Raw genomic sequence first — 21,272 nt, 5'->3', positions numbered from 1 at the left:
AGTGAGTGGTTCCTTTCTCATGTTAGGGAAGTTTTTGGCTATTATCTCTTTGAATATTTTTTCTATCCCCTTCTTTCTTCTCCTTCTGGCACCCCTAAAACACGGATGTTGGTGCATTTCACGTTGTCCCAGAATTCTCTGAGACTATCTTCATTTGTTTTCAATCTTTTTTCTCTTTTCTGTTCCAAATTCATGATTTCCACTGATCTGTTCTCCACCTCACTTATTCGTTCTTCTGCCTCTTGTATTCTGCTGTTAGCTGTTTTTAATGAATATTTTATTTCAGTTAATGTACTTTGCATCTATTCTTGTTTAAGTTTTATATCTTATATCTCTTTACTTAGTGTTTCCTGTAAGTTATCCATCTTTGCCTCCAGTTTATTTCCAATGTCATGCATCATCTTAAGCATCAACAGCCTAAAGTCTTTTTCCTGGATGCTGAGAATCTCCTCATTGCTTAGCTGATTTTCTGGGTTTTTTTCTTTCTCCCTCATCTGAGTTATAGTTTTCTGTCTTTTCATTTTTATAGGTTTTTGGTGTGGTGACCTTTTCACAGATAATAGAGTTGTAGCCTCTCTTACTTCTGGTATCTGTCCCCCTTGTGGATGAAGTTGGTACAGGGGCCTGTTGTAGGCTTCCTGATGGGAGCAAATGATGTCTACCCACTGGTAGGTGGAGCTGATTCTAATCCCTCTGGTGGGTGGGGCTTTGTCTCTGGGTGAGATTAGAGGTGGCCATGTGTCTGGGGGGTCTTTAGGAAGCCTGTTTACTGATGGGCGGGGCTGTGATCCCACCCGTATTGTTGTTTGCCCTGGGTCTTCTCAGCACTGATGGGTGAGGTCAGATTTCCCCAAAATGGCCACCACCAGAGAAAAGCACACTGCTGAATGCTCCCGAGAGCTTTGCTTCCAATATCCTTCCCCCACAACAAGCCACATTAACCCCTGTTTTCCCAGGATGTCCTCCAAGAACTGCAGTTAGGTTTGACCCAGATTCCTATGGAGACTTTTCTTTGCCCTGGGACCCAGTGCACGTGCAAGTCTGTGTGCACCTTTTAAGAATGTGGTCTCCATTTCCCCCAGTCTTGTGGAGCTCCTGTGCACAAGCCCCACTGGCCATCAATGCCAGATGCTCCAGGGGCTTTCTCCCAGTGCCAGATCCCCAGACATGGGATTTTGATGTGGGACTCAGAACTCTCACTCCTGTAGGTGAGTTTCTGTGAAACAGTTACTTTCCAGTCTGTGGGGCTTCCCACTCCAGAGGTATGGAGTTGCTTAGATCACATAATTGCCCCTCCTACCTCTTGATGTGGCTTCCTCTTTGTCTTTTGGAGTAGGATATCTTTTTGAAAGTTTCTGGTCCATTTGGTTGAAGATTGCTCAGCATTTGGTTGTAAATTTTGTTGTTTTTAGGAGAGAAGTTGAGCTCCATTACTTCTATTCTTCCATCTTAATCCCATCCTCCATAAATAGCTACATTCTGAAAATATTATGTAGATACACTTCTTCATTCCATCTTATAGTTGCTAAACTGAGATAGAGGTTAAGTAACAAATTTGTGGTGAATAAATGATTCCACTGGTCTACAACACATTGAAAGAAATGCCTGTATTAGTAGCTGTTGTGAAGGTGAAGAAACATTACATCAAAGCTCCTAGCACTGAGGCTAGTCCTTGATAGGTACATAATGAACAATGAAGGTAGGTCCTTATCTTAGTCCTTGTCCTTTTTGGTTTTCCACATGAGATTCCTCCTCTGAAGCCTCAAGATGGTGGTGGAAGACTCCAGTGTATGTCAACTACCCTTCAATTAAAAAAATGTGGGGCAGTGATAAAATAATACATAGGTGTTCAAGTGAATGAACTAAAGTCACATGTATCAACCCAGATAGCTCTCAAACACACCATACTGAGGAAAAATATCGCTTGTAGAATAATTCTTTTAAAAATAACATTTATATAAATATTAGAAATATTGTATGGATGCATAACAATTATAGTGAAAGAGGAAGACATCGACTGAAAGCATAAAAACTAAGCTCTGACTAGTAGCTCCCCCTGGACTTTGGAAAATAGAAGAGACTTCAGCAGTGTTTTAAATTAGTTCTTTTATTTAAAAAAAGATTTTAAGCAGTCTGTCCATGTACATGTTGAGTACCTGAGTGTACTATACTGTTCACATCTTTGCTTCATGCACAAGTGTCTCACAAATGGTGAGACACAGGTAGGCCCACAGGAGAGCATGGAAGATTGGAATCTGGAGTCCTACACTGCCCTGAGGCTTTATAAAGAGTAAAAGAATTGATATGGCTGATAGGTGGTAACTGTACAAAATGAAACACAAAGCTGCAAATCAAGAATAGCTGGAGAAACTGTAAAATTGTAATAATATATCTTGTATCTTCCCTGTTTCTTACTCTACCAGGAACATGTGCTAAAAGTAGAATGTGCTAAAAATAGAACCTACCCTTTCACTCTATAACTAGCTGGTCTGGGGAGGCTGAGTTCTCTCTGCTCAGTACCCCTGGCCACTCTGTTGGTCAATAAACCTGCTTGAGATCTCATTGCTCCCCTCTCTGCCTCCTTCTTCTGTCGCAGTTTCTAACAATGCCAAGACAGAAAGTGAAAATGAAATTATGTAAAATATTCAGTTAAAACCAGAGGAGACATAGTGAAAGATTTAAAAAAAATCAAGAGTAATGAAAACAGTAATGAATATGGTAGATATTAATCTGTATCAGTAGTCACTCTAAACATTAATGTTTTAAATACGCTAATAAAAATACAATGTCTGTCAGAGTGGATAAAAAACAATACTCCTTGCAGATTGTTTGTTGCTCATGTATAGAAACACATCGATTTTTTTATGTTGACTTTCTATCCTGCAACTTTGCTGAATTCATTTACTAGTCCTAACAATTTTTGTGTGGAATACTTAGGGTTTTCTACACTATATGAAACAGATAATTTTAGTTCAGCATCAAACTAATAAAATAGTTAATAATAAACCTAACCAAGGAGGCAAAAACTTATACACTGAAAACTATAAAATATTTTCAAAAAGGAACCTAAAAAGACACAAAGAATTGGAAAGACATTCCATGTTCATGTACTGAAAAACATAATACTGTTAAAAATGTCTATACTAATCAAAGTCATTTAATGCAATCCCTATCAAAATCCCAAAGGCACTTTTTAAACAAATCAAAAACATAATCCTAAAATTTGTATGGAACCACAAAAGACCCTTAATAGCCAAAACAATTATAAAAGAGAACAACAGCTCACACGCTTTTAAAAGGGATGACTATTTTAGATATTTTGGATAATTGCAATCATGTAATATCTGTCCTCCTGTGACTGGCTTATATAACTTAGTATAATATCACCAAGGTTTATCTATATTATTTGTAGCATATGGAAAAATGTATTGCTTTTTTATGGATGAAGAATATTCCATTGTATCTATAATTCGCCTTTTCATTATCTTTTCATCCATCAATGAACATTTAGTTGGTTGCCACCTCTTAGCTATTATGAATAATGCTTCAGTGAAAATGAAAATATTTCTTCAAAATTCTAACTTCAGTTCTTCTGGATAAATGCCCAGATATGGGATCACTGGATGGTATGATAGTTCTATTTTGAATTTTTTTTTGAAGAACCTGCGTATTGTTTTACATAATGGTTGCATTTTAAATTCCCACAAATGGTGCACAAGTGTTCAGATTTCTCCATCTGGTGGTTGCCAGGGACTCAGGGGAAGAGAAATTGTGAAAAATTTGGTTCAATGGGTTCAAGTCATGCAAGATGGAAACGTTCTATAAATCCTATACACCAATCAAAAGGAAGCTGGAGTAGCTGTGTTAATTGTTGATACCAGAGCAAGGAAAGTTATCTTGGATTTTAAAGGGGCATAATATATTGATAAAGGGTCAATTCTTGAAGACATAGCAATCATAAAATGTGTATGCACCTACCACCAGTTTCAAAACACATGTGGCAAAACTGATAGAACTACAAGGAAAAATAGATTAATCCACTATTATATTTATAGACTTTAATATCCCCCTGCTATCAATGAACAGAACTGGGGTCATAAAATCAGTAAGGGCAAAGTTGAAGTGTACAGCATTACCAATTATCTGGATCTAATTGATATTAATAGAACTCATCATCTGAAAAGAACAGCATATGCATTCTTCTCAAGATCATATGAAACACTCACCAAAGTAGAACACATTTTAGCTATAAAGCACACTTTAACAAATATATGGAAAGCATAAAAAATATGCTCTCATAATACAATGAAATTAACTAGAAATCAATAACAGAAAGACAGGTAAAACCTTCCAACTTCTTGGACATTAAACAACACACTTCTAAAAAAAATACAGCTCAAAGAAGAATTCCAAGTAATAAAAATTATTTGACTTAAATTAAGACGAAATTACAACTTACTGAAATTTGTGGATGCAGTGGATGTAGTGGGATCGGGTCTTTCAGGAAAATTTATAGCATTAAATGCATGTACTAGAAAAGAAGAAAGTTCTACAATAAACAATCTAAGCTTATACCTCAGGAAACTACAAAAATAAAAGAAAATTAAATCCAAAGAAATCACAAGGAAGTAAATAATAAAATTTAGAGCATCAACAAATAAAATTGAACATAGGAAAATAACAGAGAAAAAGAACAAAACCAAAAGCTGTTTTTTTGAAAAAATCAGAAAGGTTGGTTATTGTCTCGCTAATTTAACTAAGGAAAAAGAATATGTAAATTACTATCATAAATAATGAAAAGGTCATCACTACTCATCTCATCAACTTTGAAAGTATAATAAATGACTATTATGATCAACTCTATGCCCACACATTTGATGACCTAGATGAAATGGATCAGTTCCTTCAAAGACACAATCTTCAAAAGCTCACACAAAGGGAAATAGATACCTAAATAAGCATGTGTCTATTAAAGAAATTGAATCAATAATTAATAAACTTTCAAAAAAGAAGACATGAAGATCCAGAAGCTTTCACAAATGAGTTCTACCACACATTTAGAGAGAAATTATAGCAATTCTTTATAATCTCTTCCAGAAAAGAGAATTAGGGAGATTACTTCCTAACTCATTCCATGAGGCCAGCGTTAACTTAATAACAAAACCAGAGGAAGACATTAGAGAGAGGGAAATAATTTCTCTCATGAACATAGATGCGAAAGTCTTCAACAAGGTATTAGTAATTCAGATCCAAATATACATATTATTCATATATATATGAAGAACTATATACTATGACCAAGTGGGATTTATTCTAGGTATGCAAAATTGATTCCATATTAGAAAATCAATTAATGTAAACCCAACCACATCCATAGGCTAAAGAAGAAAAATCATATGATTCTATCAATAGATGCAGAAAAAGTATTTGACAAATCCCAACATACATTCATGATAAAAACCCTTGGCATATGAGGAATAGAGGGGAACTTTCTCAACTTCATAAAGAATATCTACAAAATCTTATAGCTAACATTATAGTTAATGTTGAGAAACTGAATGTTTTTGCCATAAGATCAGGAAAAAGCATGGGTGTCCTCTTTCACCACCTTATTCAACATTGCACCAGAAGTCCTAGACAATGCAGTAGCACAAGGGAATAAATGATATATAAATTGAAAAGAAAGAAACACAATTGTGATTCCAGTTTCCATGTAATTTGTCTATGTAGAGAACTGCAAAGAATTAGCGAAATGTCTCCTAGAACGAGTAAGCAAATATAGCAAATTTGCAGGATACAATCTTGGATTGTATTACAAATGTATTAAGTGAAAAAGTATTAAAACAGAAAGGTTAATTTCTTTCTTAAGTACCAGCAATGAACAATTGGAGTTAAAATTAAAATCTCATTCATGTTAGCACCAAAAACAGAAACTAGAACAAAAGAATGAAATGCTAGTTTGTATATCTAAAAAAATACGTATACGAGGAAAACTACAATTCTGTGATGAAAGAACCCAAAGATATAAATAAATGGTTAGATATTTCAGTTATAGATAGTAAGGCAATATTGTGAAGATGTCAATTCTTCCCAAATATATATGTAAAAGAAATACACACAGACACACATACATTTTTTTTTTTTCAGTGAAATCCCAAACAAAAGCCCATCAGGTTATTTTACAGACAATGAAAACTTGAGTCTAAAGGTTACGTAAAGACAAAATATATTTAGAATATACAACAAAAGAATCAAATCTAATTAAAAAATGAGTTAATGGAGTTCCCGTCGTGGCTCAGTGGTTAGCAAGTCCGACTAGGAACCATGAGGTTGCGGGTTCGATCCCTGGCCTTGCTCAGTGGGTTAATGGATCCGGCGTTACTGTGAGCTGTGGTGTAGGTTGCACATGCAGCTTGGATCCTGCATTGCTGTGGCTCTGGCGTAGGCCGGTGGCTACGGCTCCGATTCGACCCCTAGCCTGGGAACCTCCACATGCCGCAGGAGCGGCCCAAGAAATGGCAAAAAGACAAAAAAAAAAAAAAAAGAGTTAAAAATGTATTTTAGTTGCTAATAATGTGTCAATATATCCCGTTAATGATGACAAATGCAATACATAATAATAGGATAACATATTTGATGGATAGGGAATGAGTATATGGGAACTCTCTTTACTTTCCACTGGATTTTTCTATAAACCTGGAAGACAAAATCAAAAAACCAATTCTAGCATTAATATCAAAAGGCAAAAGACCCCAAAGAGCAAATACGATATTGAAGGAGAAGGAAGTCGGAGGACTGACACTACCTGATTTAAGACTTTCTATGAAGCTACATAATGAGGATGTGGGATACTGGTGAAATAATAGAGAAATAGATCAATAGAAAAGAATAGAGACTTCAGGAGTTCCCGTCATTGCTCAGCGGTTAACAAACCTGACTAATATCCATGAGGACACGAGTTTGATACCTGGCCTTGCTCAGTGGGTTAAAGATTTGGCATTGATGTGAGCTGTGGTGTAGGTCACAGACACGGCTCAGATCTGGCTGAGGTGCAGGCCAGCAGCTACAGCTCTGACTGGACCCCTAGCTATGCTGTCACGTGGCCCCAAAAAGACAAAAAAAAAAAAAAAAAGAGGGGAAAAATAATAAGAGACTCTATGAATAGACTCACACAAGTATTGTCAGTTGACAAAGGAGCAATAGCAATTCAATGGAGAAAGGATAGCCTTTTCAAGCAGCTGTGCTGGCTGCACATCCCCATGTAAAAAGTGATTTTAGACAAAGATCTTACACTTTTCACTAAAGTTAACTCACAGACCTAAATGTAAAGCGCAAAATTATAAAACTCCTAGAAAATAACATAGGAAAAATAATCTAGATGACTTTGGGATTGTCAGTGACTTTTTTTTATCCAACACAAGAAGCATGTTCTATGAAAGAAAAAAAAATATGTTGGACTTCAGTAATTAAAAAATTAATTATCTGAAAGGGAACTTTTGAGAATTAGGGAAAATGCATGTCATGTTTCTTTCAGAGAGTAGCTGTTCAGACAACTGTGGTTAAGAACTTCCACGGAAATATGTACAGAGGAGGCTGACCAGGATGGATATGATTTCCCACATTAAAAAAAATTATATATATTATTTTTTTAGGTTTTATTGAAGTATAGTTGACTTACAATGTTGTGATAGTTTCGAGTGTACAGCAAAGTGAATTAATTATACATACGTCCATTTTTTTCCCAATTATTTCCCAATATAGGCCATCACAGAGTATTGAGTATATTTTCCTGTGCTAAGATTCCCTTTTACTAAAAAACTGGTAGAGGTCAGATATTTCAGAACTTTCATCTGAATCAGATATAACTTTTACAACATTTGCCATGAAATGAAATTATCATTCCCATCTTACAGGTGGTCTAACAAGTTCAGAATGAAGTGTTTTGCCAAAGTCCACAAAGGCAGAAAAAGTGACACTGTCAGGACAAGAACACTAGTGGGTTTTTTTTTTGTTTGTCTTTTTGCGTTTTCTAGGGCCGCTCTCTCGGCATATGGAGGTTCCCAGGCTAGGGGTCGAATCAGAGCTGTAGCCACCAGCCTATGCCAGAGCCACAGCAATGCAGGATCTGAGCCATGTCTGCAACCTACACCACAGCTCACGGCAACGCCAGATCCTTAACCCACTGAGCAAGGGCAGGGATCGAACCCGCAACCTCATGGTTCCTAGTTGGATTCGTTAACCACTGTGCCATGACAGGAACTTCAAGAACACGTCTTTTTATTCAGAGAATTTTACCCATTAATTTCAAATATGGCTTACAAGAAAATAGACTGTAGCAGCTATGAAACAGGGTATTAGCAAGTTTTTTTTTTTTTATCACTGGAGAAAAATTAGAACAAGATTGCTGAAGAGGAAATATACATGTGATGAGCAATGCAGGATTAGAAGTGCTTTAATAGGCATTTCCTAGGAGGGTCCTTTGTGGCTTAAAGGTTAACAAAACTGACTAGGATCCATGAGGATGCGGGTTTGATCCCTGGCCTCATTCAGTGGGTTAAGGATCCAGCATTGCCGTGACCTGTGGTGTAGGTCATAGACGTAACTGCCACGTTGCTGTGGCTGTGGCGTAGGCTGGCAGCTGTAGCTCTGACTCAACCCCTCTGGGAATATCCATGTGCTGTAGGTACAGCTCTAAAATATAAAAAAAGAAAACAAAAGTGCTTTATATTCTCCAACCCTGAGAGTCTATGATCCATGGGCTCTCCAGAGAAAACACGGACTTAGGTGTACAGGGATGGACCCATGTTACATACCACTTAAAAAATTGTTCTTATTTTCTTTTCTTTGGAAATAATGAGTTGCTACCATTTCATTAAGCCTCAAGCCATCCAGTGTCACATGATGCCCTTAGTTTGCCAGAGCCTTCTGATGGTTTCAAGTTCAAATTATTTTAAATTCTAAAAAACTGGTCTTTTTCTACAGCAAAGGCATGGTTAAAATGCACCTCTTAACTATGAAAATATATGACAAATACACCATTTTGTTGTGCGTTTACTGTGTAAAAAGCTTTCACACTGCTTATTGAAGTATATAATATACACAGAAATTGCACACATTCTAAGTCCATAGCTCAGGGAATGTGCATAAAGTTTACATATTCCATATAATAGCACACAACAGAAAATGGAATAGTATTGGCAATCTGCCTTGTGCCTCTTTCTAGGCATTATCTCTCATCCAGAGGTAAAGCTCTACCCTGGTTTGAAAAACTCTGGATTGTCTAATACGTGCTTTTGAATCAAACTGAATTTTTCCTGTCCTCCCTCAGGAACCAGAATTCAAGTTGTGATTTAGCAGGGTTTTTTTAAATCTAGTTTTATCCATACTTTGGATCATTTTACTGTCCATATCATCTCCAGTGTCTGCTCCTTTGTCAGTTCTCACATAAAATTCTGGATGTTCACTTTGGCTCCTTCAGTGCTCATCTAGAGAGTGTGAGCTAAAGTCTGAGAATGTTAAACATTTTTATGAAAGAAACTTGGTGACTCCAATCTTGTGACTGGACTACAAGGGCACAGCATGCCCTCGGGTTCTCATCTCTTTGGTGGTAAAAACTTCTAAAATCCTTGAATACCGGAGAAAAGAATTTAAATAATCTGGTTTCCCAATGTGCCATTATTATTGAGCATTTTACATTTATTATTTCATTTAATCCCACTAACAGACTTGAGATATAGTTAGTATGGTCCCAATTTTTCAGATTATCACACTGTAGTTTATGGATATGAAATCATTTTGTTCAAGTTCAAAATGCCTGTGGGTGTGGCAAAGCAAAAATTCAAATTCTGCTTTGTTCAAGAGCAGAATTAGTGCTGTTTTCCTGAACCATAAATCAGGAGAGTATTTCTTTATGCTCTGTCACCTGTAAACATGCCTGCTTAGTTCTAAGGCCTCCAAAATTCATGCCAGCCTCCTTACCCCCCAGCCTAATTTATCTGATTGAATCTCCTATTATTTTTAAATATGAATTTGGGCTCCAGGCAAGCTTGACACCACATCTTCCTCTGTGTAAACATGTTTATTTCACCTAACCACCTGCCCAAAGTGCCCTGTCTGGTCCTTCTAATTATCACAGACATCTTTCAAGCCCCTAATTTAAGTCTTACCTTCCCCACCAATTTCTGTATGTTTGTACCATGTCCTATCTTACAATTTACCATTGCTTTTTGGCCAATCTTTCTGCCTGGAATTTATACTGACATTCTGCACCAACATCAAATGTTAGGTCAAAGACTATTCCAGGATATGGGATCAAATCTTCCTTGGTGAAGTGAACTCTAGAATCAGTCTTCAAAGGGATTGTCATCTGAGCAGTGTGGTATCTAGCAGAGCAAATATAAGCTTTGGGAACAAATGGTCAGTTATAGATCACATGATGAAGTAAAAAAAATGAACCACAATTGATTTATACTCAGAATAACTTAGATCATGGACTGATTTTTAAAAAGGGATAAGCAGTTCCAAATACTAGTTTGGTTACAGGATAAGTTATTTTAGCAATGACTTCAAATATATGTGGCTTGAACAGGATTGCAGTTTCCTTTGCTCACAGAACATTCTGGACATGGAACTATTTTAGAATTTGTAGATGGCTCTGCTTCCAGGAGCAATACCAATAGAATGTTCCAAGAAGATATTATAATGGATGCCTCAGAAATTAAAAAGATCATAAGCAACTATTGGGAAAAATCATATACCAACAAACTAGAGAACAAAATCTGGATAAATTCCTAGAAACATACAACATACTCTGGCTGAATCAAGAAAAGAAATAGACTTTGAGCAGATCAGTAACAAATAAGGAGATGAAGCAGTAATCAAAATATATACAATGAAATATTATTCAGCTGTAAAATAGAAATATTTTCCTTTGCAGCAACATGAATGGATGTAAAGAATATCATACTAAGAGAAGAGAAATATAACTTATATGATAGACTCATAGACACAGAAAACAAACTTATGGTAACCAAAGGAGAAAGAAGGGGTGATAAGTTAAGAGTATAGGATTAACAGATACACACTTCTATATATAAAATTGATAAGCAACAAGGATTTACTGTATAACACAGAAAACAACATTCAATATCTTTTAATGAACTATAATGGAAAATAATCTGAAAAAATATCTATACAAAACTGAATCACATTGCTGTCTACATGACGCTAACACAATATTGTAAATTGACTATATTTCAATTTTAGAAAAAACTTGTAAGAAAAACTGAAACCTGAAAAAACAACTCTTCATAAAGAAAATCCAAGGGGCAGATGGCTTCATGGGGTGAATTCCACCAAACATTCAAAAAGAATTAATATCAATCTTTGTTAAACCCTTCTAAAAAAAAATGGAAGTAGGAACACTCCCAAACTCATTTGATGAAGTCAGAACCACCTCAATACCAAAGTGAGACAAAAACATCACAAAAAGAAAACTACAGGCCAATATAGCTAATAAAAACAGATGCAAACACATTCAATAAAATAATAGTAAATCAAATTTCAGCAGTGCATTAAAAGGATTATACACCATGACCAATTAAGACTTATCCTTGGGTTACAGGGTGTATCAAACACAAATATCAGGTGATTCACCACATCAATAGAATGAAAGATAAAAAAAACACATGATTATCTCAGTAGATGCAGAAAAAGTACTTGACAAAATTCAATATCTATTCATGATAAAAACCCTCAACAAAATAGGCGTAGAAAGAACTTATGTCAACATAATAAGGATTATATATGAAAAGCCCATAGACAACATCATAATCAGTGGGCAGGAAACTGAAAGCTTTTCCTCTAAGAACTGGTAACAGATAAAGATGCCCACTCTCACCACTTCTATTCAACATAGTCCTGGAAGTCCAATCTAGATTAAGGAGACAAGAAAAAAAAAAAAAAAAAAGAGGCAGGTAAAATGGAAAGAAAGAAGTAAAATTATCTCTCTTCATAGATTTCATGATTATATATGTAGAAAACACTAAAGACTCAACCAAAAACAAACAAATGAAGGAACTACAATTAGCTCAAAAAAATTCAGTATATTTGTAGGATAAAAATTGACATACAAAAATCGGTATTTCTATATTAACAATGAACTACCCAAAAAGGAAATTAAGAAAACAATTCCACTTACAATAACAACAACAAAATAAAATAATCAGGACTAAACTTAATGAAAGAAGTGAGGGTCATGTACATTGAAAACTATAAAAGATAAGGAAATTAAAGAAGACATAGGTAGATGGAAAGACACCCCATGTTCATAGATTGGAAGAATTAATACTGTAAAAATGTCCATACTACCCAAAGCTATCTACAGATTGACTGGAATTCCTATTAAAATCCCAACAGCATACTTTATAGAAATAGGGGAAAAAATTTAAATTCATATAGAATGAATATAAAAGATCCCCAATAGCCATAGCATTCTTGGGCAAGAAGAACAAAGCTGTAAGCATCACACTTCCTGATTTCAAACAAAATTACAATCTACAGTAATCCAAACAGTATGTTAATGATTCCAGTAATTATCAAAACAGATAATTATAGAGCAGTGAAACAGAATAGGAACCCCCAAAATAAATCTATACATTTATGGCCAAGTGATCTTCAACAAGAGAATTAAGAACACACAAAGAAGAAAGGATAGTTTCTTCAATAAATAGTGCTAGAAAAACTGGATACCCACATACAGAAGAATGAAAATGAACTCTTGTTTCACACTATATAAAAAAATCAACTCAAAGATTTAAATATAAGACCCCAAACTAAGAAATACTAGAAGAAAACATAGGGGAAAATGTTCTTGACATTGTCCTTAGTGACAATTTTTTGGTCATGACACCAAAAACATAGGCAACAAAAGCAAAAATAGACAAGTGGGACTATATCAAACCATAAACATTTTGCACAGTAAAGGATACAATCAATGGAATAGAAAAGCAACCTATGGAAGGAAAGTGAACATTTGCAAACCACATATTTCTATGTGTGTGTGTGTGTGTGTGTATTTAGATATACATATACATGTACATACACACATATATTTAGATATACATATATTTATATGGTAAGTGGTTAACATCCAGAATATATAAGGAACTCATACAACACAATAGCAAAAAAACAACAAAAACCCAAAAAATAACCCAGTCAAAGAATGGGCAAGGGGCTTGAAGAGAACCTTTCTCAAATGAAGACATACACATGGCCAACAGATACATTAACTAGTGCTCAGCAGTATTTATCATTAGGGAGATGCAAATCAAAACCACAATTAGTGGCTCTGGGATTAGTGCTTCTCCGGTCCCTTGTGAACATGTACAGAGCCATTGAAGGTGCAGAGCCTTCTAGATTCTCAGGAATATGGCAGAGCTTGTTAAAGCCCAAGTGGACACCCCCTTCCCCACCTTTTCCTCTTAATCCTCTTGGTGCAGATATGGTATTGCTACCTCAGGTTAATGTACATATATACAACTGCCTCTCTTTTTTTTTGAACACATGACTTGTAGTGTGGTTCACACAGACTGGAGGCAGGTCAAGTTAAGACAGTTTCAAGAGTGGGGCTTTCCAGGGAGCTGCCATATAGGCCAAACAGTGACAGTTGTCTGAGCACTGAGCCTCTGAGGAATTCCCTCCAGTGCTGCTTGGTGCCTGGTTTTCTCAGCTGTCACAGTTGCCACACTGTTGCTTTTTTATGAGAACAGCAGAGCTTGGGAGAGGGCAGCAGGAGCAGAGCCAAATTAAAAGTTTTCAGTTCTTACTGAAATTCAGCTCTCTTTTTGTTTTTGCTTTTCCTTAAAAGCTCAGATTCAAAACTTTGTTTGCCAAAACTGCAGGTGTTGAAAGAACTCTCTCTCCGTAATGTCCAGGGTTCTGGAAATGTTGATTTTGACAAATTTTGCTAGTTTCCTCAGTGCATTTATGGAGGAGTGGATTTTTGAAAGGCCTTTTCAGAGGTTCTTCTCTCTAGAAGTCAGATTTTTGGAAGTAGAAGGGAGCTTAGCAAGCATTCTTTGAAGTCTAGGTTTTCCAGAGTGTGACGTTAAGGCCTAAAGGCCTGCTGCACAGCAGAAGAAGGTATCTGAAGGGCTGTAGCATTCCTCTGCCTGCTCTTAGTCACTGGGCTCCCTGCCCTGACTACCCCAGGTTTGTTGTGAATCTGGGTTCTTGAACTCTTTAATCAATATTGAAAAGGCCAGTAGAGAAATTCAGGCAAAACTTTACCGGGTCTGGTGCTGCAGCACAAGAGAAAACAAGTAACAGTTTCCCTTGCTTGCTCCCAGAAGGGGGTTCCTTAAATGGGGTGAGGGTAAGGTGGGGTCAGTGGGTTGGGTGAGAGGAGGGGCTTAGGTGGCCTGCTTACCTCCTTGGTGGTACAGTGTGCAGAGATCATGCGCAGTACTCTGCTTTTACCCTTGGCACCTTAGAAGTGGCAGTTGGGTTTTGGCCTTTTTGTATCTAGTTGTTCATAATTAGCTCCAACCAGGCATACATGCAGGTTTTTTAGTCCCTTAGTGTTTCTTTGTGTTCTGTTGCTGGAAGAAACTTTGGTCCGGGTGCAAGCACTGCAGTAAAGGGTCCCAGGTTCAACCTGTCTCAGATTCAATAAGCAGTTTCTAAGCAGTTACTATACACCCAAATTGCTGTGTACTGAGCCTAAGTGAGTAAGGCACAATCACCTCGAAAAGTTCAGTATAGTTGGGAAACTGGAAATTGAAATGGAAATAGGAAATTGAAACTTGTGAATAAAATTCTCAGAGAATGGACAAGGGGATCGACTAACTGGCTGACAGAGGAAACAAAATGTCATTAAAGAGTCACATTTAAGCAAGGTCTACTGGATATAATGAGACATTTCTTACAGAAACATATATAAAGATAATATGATAAAGGACTTGGTCGGAGGGAATTGATAGGAGTTCAGCAGTTTGGCAGGAGAAGTACTAAGAGATGGATTGAAGAGGTGAGGTTTCAGATCACAAAACTACGCCTGAGCTATGGAGCAAGTCACACACGTGGATGTGCACGGCTACCTCCAGAGGGCGCTGTTCACCTAGACCACCAGTATGGCAGGCTTGCTAACGGATTAAAATGATCTTGCAGTCCACAGGGAAAAGTGTATTGTTCTGTGAATCCAGTGAGGAAAAGATCAAATGGCCTGGTAAAAAAGGTACAGAAATAACGGGAAGCTTTGTATGAAAAACCTTAACAGCATTACAACTACCTATCACCTACCAAGCACACTGTAATTTGGCTTAATATATATATAACATTTATATTTATATATATTATATATTTATTCAATAGAATGTTTATAAACGAAACATTTAAACACATAATATAAATTTATATGTATATATATACACACTCATACATATTTGGGCATGAAAACAATTAAAATGCAAGTTATTCAGACAGTTTAGGATAACTTATGCTAAACTGTAACTAGCAATCCCAAATTCTAGTGGCTCACATCAAAATAGGTTAATTTTCACATCTTAAGTCCATTTTGAATCAGCTAAGGCCCTGATACTTTGACTCCTGGGTGTAGGTTGGATACTTAACTAGGGTATTTCCAGTCATTGCAGAGAAGAAGGAAACATGGTGAACTATGACCTGGCTCTTAAGCACTCAGAAGTGACCCATGGAACTTATGCGCTCTTTTATTGTACAAAGTAAATGACAGGGCCATTCCTGAATCTGTTGGGGTGACTAGCTAATTATCCCACAGAGAAAAGCACCGTAAAGGAAGGCGACCCGGAGAGGGTCTTGGGATTTTGAACCTATCCCATAATTCCCAGCAGTGTTATTCCTTCTAGTTTAGATTAGGAAATGATGTCAGGAGAGTACAGTAGCTTGTTAATTAATAATAATAATGAAATAAAAGTTTAATCAAAGATAAGATTTGAAACTGAAGCAAGCCGAGCTCCAAAGCCCTGACCCCTAGTCCATCAGACTCCCCATGCTACCCCCTGCGTCTTTTAACATTGTATGTGCATCAGAGCCCTATGCTATCTTTGGATCCTCTATATACCTGTCAAAGAGAAGCTGCTCTTTTGTGTGTTGTATTCAGTGCCAACCCCTGAAAGTGACCCCTTGCATTTGACCCTTATACTTGCTTAATTTCTTACCTGTTTCAAAAGCAGAGCAAAAAGTTCTTAGGTTTTCAGAGCAGTACAAGTAGCTTGTGGTGACTGCACAAGCACAGAGTGTGACCCAGATAGTAAAAATACCCCACCCAGGGACATCAGCCTGTTCTGGGAAAATAAGCTGGGGAAATGGAGCAGGAGGCCTATTCCATTTTTGAGAGGAGGAAAACCAATATTTGTGTTTTAAATATGTTGCCCAAAGTCACAGTCAGGAGTTGAGGAGAGATAAAACCCATGTCCCTGGACACTCATTCTCAGTGTAGCTTAGCAATGAGCAGGCTTGAGTTGGCTCCATGGGAGAACAGCCTGACACCCAGGTAAAGCTCTAGGATTCCCCGGTCTAACATAGAAACTCACCCAGGAAGCTGTCCTTGTCACTTAAGTCTGCCAGCCCCAGCCTCTCGTCTGTAAACATACAGTCTCTGGGAAGTGACCTCTGTACTGGAGCCTCTTCCTGGGGCATGTGGTCCAGCCATGCCTGACCTGGACACACTCCACACAACTTAGGGTCTCCTGAGTGCCCTGCTCCTCGTCTGCTTGTGGGTCCTCCACCTCCAACCTTATGTGACATTGACACTGCAGTGTGGATGTGTCTGTGTCTCAGCAGGACATGGGTGGAGGAAAGATCCGTAGCCTGGGGTGCTTTGTGGTAAAATCTGGGCCTCGTCCCATGATGCCATAAAACATGTCATGACTTGCACACTATGTGTTAGACCCTGACACAAATGGAGAGGAAGGGGCCCCAAAGCTTCCAAAAGAGATGAAGAATAAGAGTACAAAAGCACAGACAACAGAAGCCTTGTGTGATACTTGGAGAGGAAGAGAAGTCATATTTTAGAGTTTCTCCAATGAACCTTGAGGAAAAGAGAGATTTTACATGGTCAGAAAATTCAGTCGCTCCCAGTCACATGTCCCCAAACTTTCTGATTAATCGTGGTCACAATATTTTGCTCTGTGACTCATTGCATCTGTTAGGTCAGGGTGAGAGTCCTAGGGTTTTCCATAGATTCCACATGGAGTAAGTAAATGCCCTTCTAGAATCATGGGAAGTGCACATCAGAGTAGGAATGGAACTCACTGACGAGCTTGCATTTTACAGATGGGGACACTGAGCATATTATGGAAGGCAGTTTGGCCCATTGTTCAGTCTCCTACATGGATGATCTGCCTGGGGGTAGGAGGAAGTGAAAGATAAGGGCTCAGATGTTCTGGAAGTTCAAGGTCTGATTTGATTGGTTTTCTTATAGAAATATCATTTGGGGTGTTTTCTAGAGCTCCAACTTTCCAGAAGGTTATAAGAAAGTGCACTCTGGTGTGCAGCTGGGGTTCTCATTTTCTGTTCTTCTACTGCCAGGAAGGACCAGCTCCTCCTCCTCCTCCACAATGAGAACTGTAACCATTTCTTCCACACCTGCGCTGGCTCTCCCCAAAAGGCTCAGACTCCGCCAGAGAGACTCTCTGTATCCCCCTTTCCTATTTCTGCTTCCCTTGAATGATGGCCACTGAATGGCTTTTTTCTGAAGCCCAAGCAGTAGAAAGGAAAAGCCTCATGTCCTCATGGCTCATTTCGTTCTGAGCTATTTAAATCACTTAGGTTTAAAAGCCTAAACAAAAAGGTCTTGTATATGGTTTTAGTTCAGTTTACAAGGTTTGTTTGTGGTTTATTTTCATGGGGGTTGGCAACAAAAGTCCATAGACTATCGTAGGTACACGGTCCCTCAGCTTATGGCCATTTTCTCCCTTCAGCAATGACATGCAGGTGGATGGAGCAGAATTCTGGCATTTCTGGTTCCTGCTATAAAGTATTCTACCATGGCTCTGTTGACTTTAGGCTTGGAAAGCTTGTCCATCAAAAGGGGGCAATCAATTTTTGAGAAAAGATCACACCCACCTGCTGTTAACTCCAATATGGGGCTTGAGAATAAATGCATGAGAGGGGATTTAAGGTAAGGAGGCAGCTTAAAGATAGAATATATTTCCACATTTGTTCCCTATACATGCTTTCCAGGTCACCTTGTCCTTGGTCCTGGGTCCAAGGCCAAGGTCCTGGGTCTTTAGGAGAACAAGAGAAACTGCTTTTCCATAGAAACCTGCCTATAAATCAGGACACTACCTGCCCAGCCACCTTCCTGGGGGGTTATCTGAGGCAGAAGCAGAAGCCTAAACAGTGCTACCAAGATTGACATTCTTTGTGGCCAACCTCTGAGGCTGACGACCCAGGGTCCCACTTCTAACTCTTATTGACCAACTGGTACCACTTTGACCCAGACCATCTCAACAGGCTAGAAGCAAATCCCCACCTAAGGAAGAAGGCAGAGAAGGAGGCAGATCACAGGTACGACTTTATAATGAGCTTTATGGTTTCCAAACCACTTCAAGTCCATTATTTCCTCTGATTTTTAAAGCAGTTCTTCCTTTACAGAAGCAATCATGATCCTCTTCAAATCTCCCAGATGAAAAGGCAAATGACTCACATACATCTTAACTGATTTGCCCAGGGCCACACTGGAGGTGGCAAAGCTGGGGTTTGGACCCAGGTTCCTCTGAGTGCAGTTCCTAGGACCTGTGCTCAGAGGCACTTGATGCTGTCCCCTCACTTCTGAGCAGGAGCCCCTGCCTTGGGGGAGGTGCCCATTCTTCCTGCTTTCCTTCCCCTCCCCCTCCCACAACCTCATGCCCTGGGAACAGCACAGATGCGGTAGGTGACTGGGGAGAGGGTCAGGCCCATTCTGAACTTGAGGCTCAGCTTCTCATTGTCTGGAGGCCTGAAGGAGAATTTTTGTAAAAGGGAAGTAAAGAAAACGAACAGCTCAGTCCTGGCCAGCTGTTCTCCAAGGCACGCCCGCTTTCCTGCAAGACAAAAGCGTAAGAGGAGTTACCTTCCTGGTGGTGTCTGTGCCCAGCAAGGACTGAGATCTTCTACCATGTCTGGCAAAGCCCGAGCCTGGGGCGGGCCTGCTGGGCCTGGGGCTTTATGGACTCGGCTTATTTGATCAGAACCACCTGGGTTCACCCAAGCCCAGAAAGCATCAACCCACAATCACACACTCCAGAGCCCTCAGGGGCAGGCAGGTGAGGCACAGGTGTGAAGGTTCAGGGTGTAGATGAAGGAAGGGAGGGGCCTAGATTGACTGGAGAGGGGCATTCAGCCTAAAGTCTTTCCAAAACCAATTAGCAAACAATAAAGACAAAAGCAGACAAAAACAAGGGTTCCCACTGTGGCGAAGCAAAAACGAATCTGACTAGGAACCATGAGGCTGAGGGTTTGATCCCTGGCCTCACTCAGTGGGTCAAGGATCGGGTGTTGCTATGAACCATGGTGTAGGGCGCAGATGCGGCTCAGATCTGACGTGGCTGTGGCTGTGGTGTAGGCTGGTGGCTACAGCTCCGGTTAGACCCCACACCTCCATATGCTGTGGGTGCGGCCCTAAAAAGACAAAAAAAAAAAAAAAAAAAAAGCAGACCAAGACCAAATATGTGTGTTAAGTTTTTCAATTCCTAAAACTGTTGCAAAGTATAAGCAAGTCAATGTCAGGACAAGGTTTCCTAAGTACAAGGCATCTATCTTCCTTGTGTCAGGTTCCCTCCTTAACGACTTCGACCCTCCCTGCCATGGCCCCTCCTGCAGGGCAGCCCCCCTCTCATCAGGCTGTGCTCTGACCCCCACTCCAGGTCTCCGCTGCCCCCTCCCCTTCCTGAATGCCCTCCTTGCCCCACTTGGGCTACTACTCCCCACACTGGTCTCTGCCTCTGTTGCTCTTGTGTGGGTTTGAATAACTTCCTTTCTCCCTAGTGATACATATTCACTGCAGAAAGGAAAAAACATGAAAACTATAAACACAGTAATGCAGACAAAACCCTTGTTAAGGTTTTGACATATTTCCTCGCTGTCCTTGTAAGGATTCTCCTGCACACAGTCACAGGATTATCTCTGTGGTTACTTCTGTGTGTTGTGTTACTTTCTATGTTCCTATGTAATGAAATAATCTTGGAAAATAATGCATGTATACCTCAATTTTGTCCTCTGTTTTTAACAAGTTGTTGAGGAAATAAAATTGGAGAATATTTGCAAAGTAATTAATACTTGTAAATATGCTTCAGAATTACATCATTCTTATATTATTCTTTGCCTGTTTCACAGCAGCCTGTGTCTAATCATCGCTTTTACCCTCATCCTCATTTCTTTCCCTCTCATACATAGTACAATAAGGAAATTTTGTTAAAATAATACCAGATCATTTATATTGTAAATACTCAAGTTTCTCTTAGTAGAATCCAGATATTGTGATAAAACTGGACCCAGAGCGTCGGGAACCAGGGTTAAGTACTGGTTACATGAGTCATCAACTCTGGGCTATGAGTAAACCCTATATTCTTATAGACATAAACACTTTTCACTTGTGAGACATGTAAAATAACCTCTGTACTAACTATGTTATGTGGCTGGGCAGGAATACCAAGAAGACAGAAACTATGAATTTGCTTTTAAAATCATAGAGATGACTGGGGTTCCTATCGTGGCTCAGCAGTAATGAACCTGACTAGTATTCATGAAGATATGGATTCTATGGTCAGTGGGTTAAGGATCCAGTGTTGCCATGAGCTGTGGCGTGGGTCGCAGACACAGCTCAGATCCTGCCTTGCTGTGGCTGTGGCGTAGGCCGACTGCTGTAGCTCCGGTCAACCCCTGGCCTCGAAACTTCCATATGCTGCACCTGAGGTCCTAAAAAGCAAATCAAAACAAATAAATAAAATCATGGAGACAATTAACTTCAGATCTTCAGCCTGGATTACAGAAAACATGAGCCATATCCTTGGTGCTTCCACTGACTGGGCATAACTAATGAAACAGGTCAATTACCCTTATTACTAAAATGAGAGAACTGACCTAGAGTTTTTAAGAAAAATATGTCCTAACCTTACCTCCTAACACAAAATGATTTTTATTTTTATTTTTTTTGAAAAATGAAGATTCAGCCTCTTGCTTTTCATGAAGCTATCTGTTGCTTTGTTGGATCAAATAGGAAAAACTTAAGAAAATATACATCTGCAATA

General features: G+C 38.7%; 1 protein-coding gene and 1 pseudogene across 3 annotated transcripts in view; both read right to left on the bottom strand.

Moving 5' to 3' along the window:
- LOC100525291 (cytochrome P450 2J2-like) overlaps positions 1-16,788 on the bottom strand; it is a 56,662-nt pseudogene extending 39,874 nt beyond the window's left edge.
- Positions 1-21,272, bottom strand: part of LOC110261221 (cytochrome P450 2J2) — a 94,132-nt gene that overhangs the window by 39,495 nt on the left and 33,365 nt on the right. For 2 of the 3 annotated variants that reach the window (XM_021096564.2, XM_084964904.1), the window contains one exon: positions 18,554-19,067. The exons of the other annotated variant lie outside the window; for it this stretch is intronic. In XM_021096564.2, the coding sequence (XP_020952223.2) occupies positions 18,889-19,067 (179 nt within the window). In that variant the 3' untranslated portion in view covers positions 18,554-18,888. Of the gene's footprint in view, positions 1-18,553; positions 19,068-21,272 lie in introns of those variants that run through there. 3 annotated transcript variants of the gene reach the window in all.

Source organism: Sus scrofa, chromosome 6 (genome assembly GCF_054392235.1).
Source record: "Sus scrofa isolate SSC_HxYL_T2T_F1_AM1 chromosome 6, Sscrofa_HxYL_maternal_Yorkshire_Landrace_v2.0, whole genome shotgun sequence".
In the NCBI taxonomy this organism is placed as follows: Eukaryota; Metazoa; Chordata; class Mammalia; order Artiodactyla; family Suidae; genus Sus; species Sus scrofa.
The sequence above is the reverse complement of the archived record's forward strand: the minus strand, read 5'-3'. Positions and strand labels throughout refer to the sequence as shown.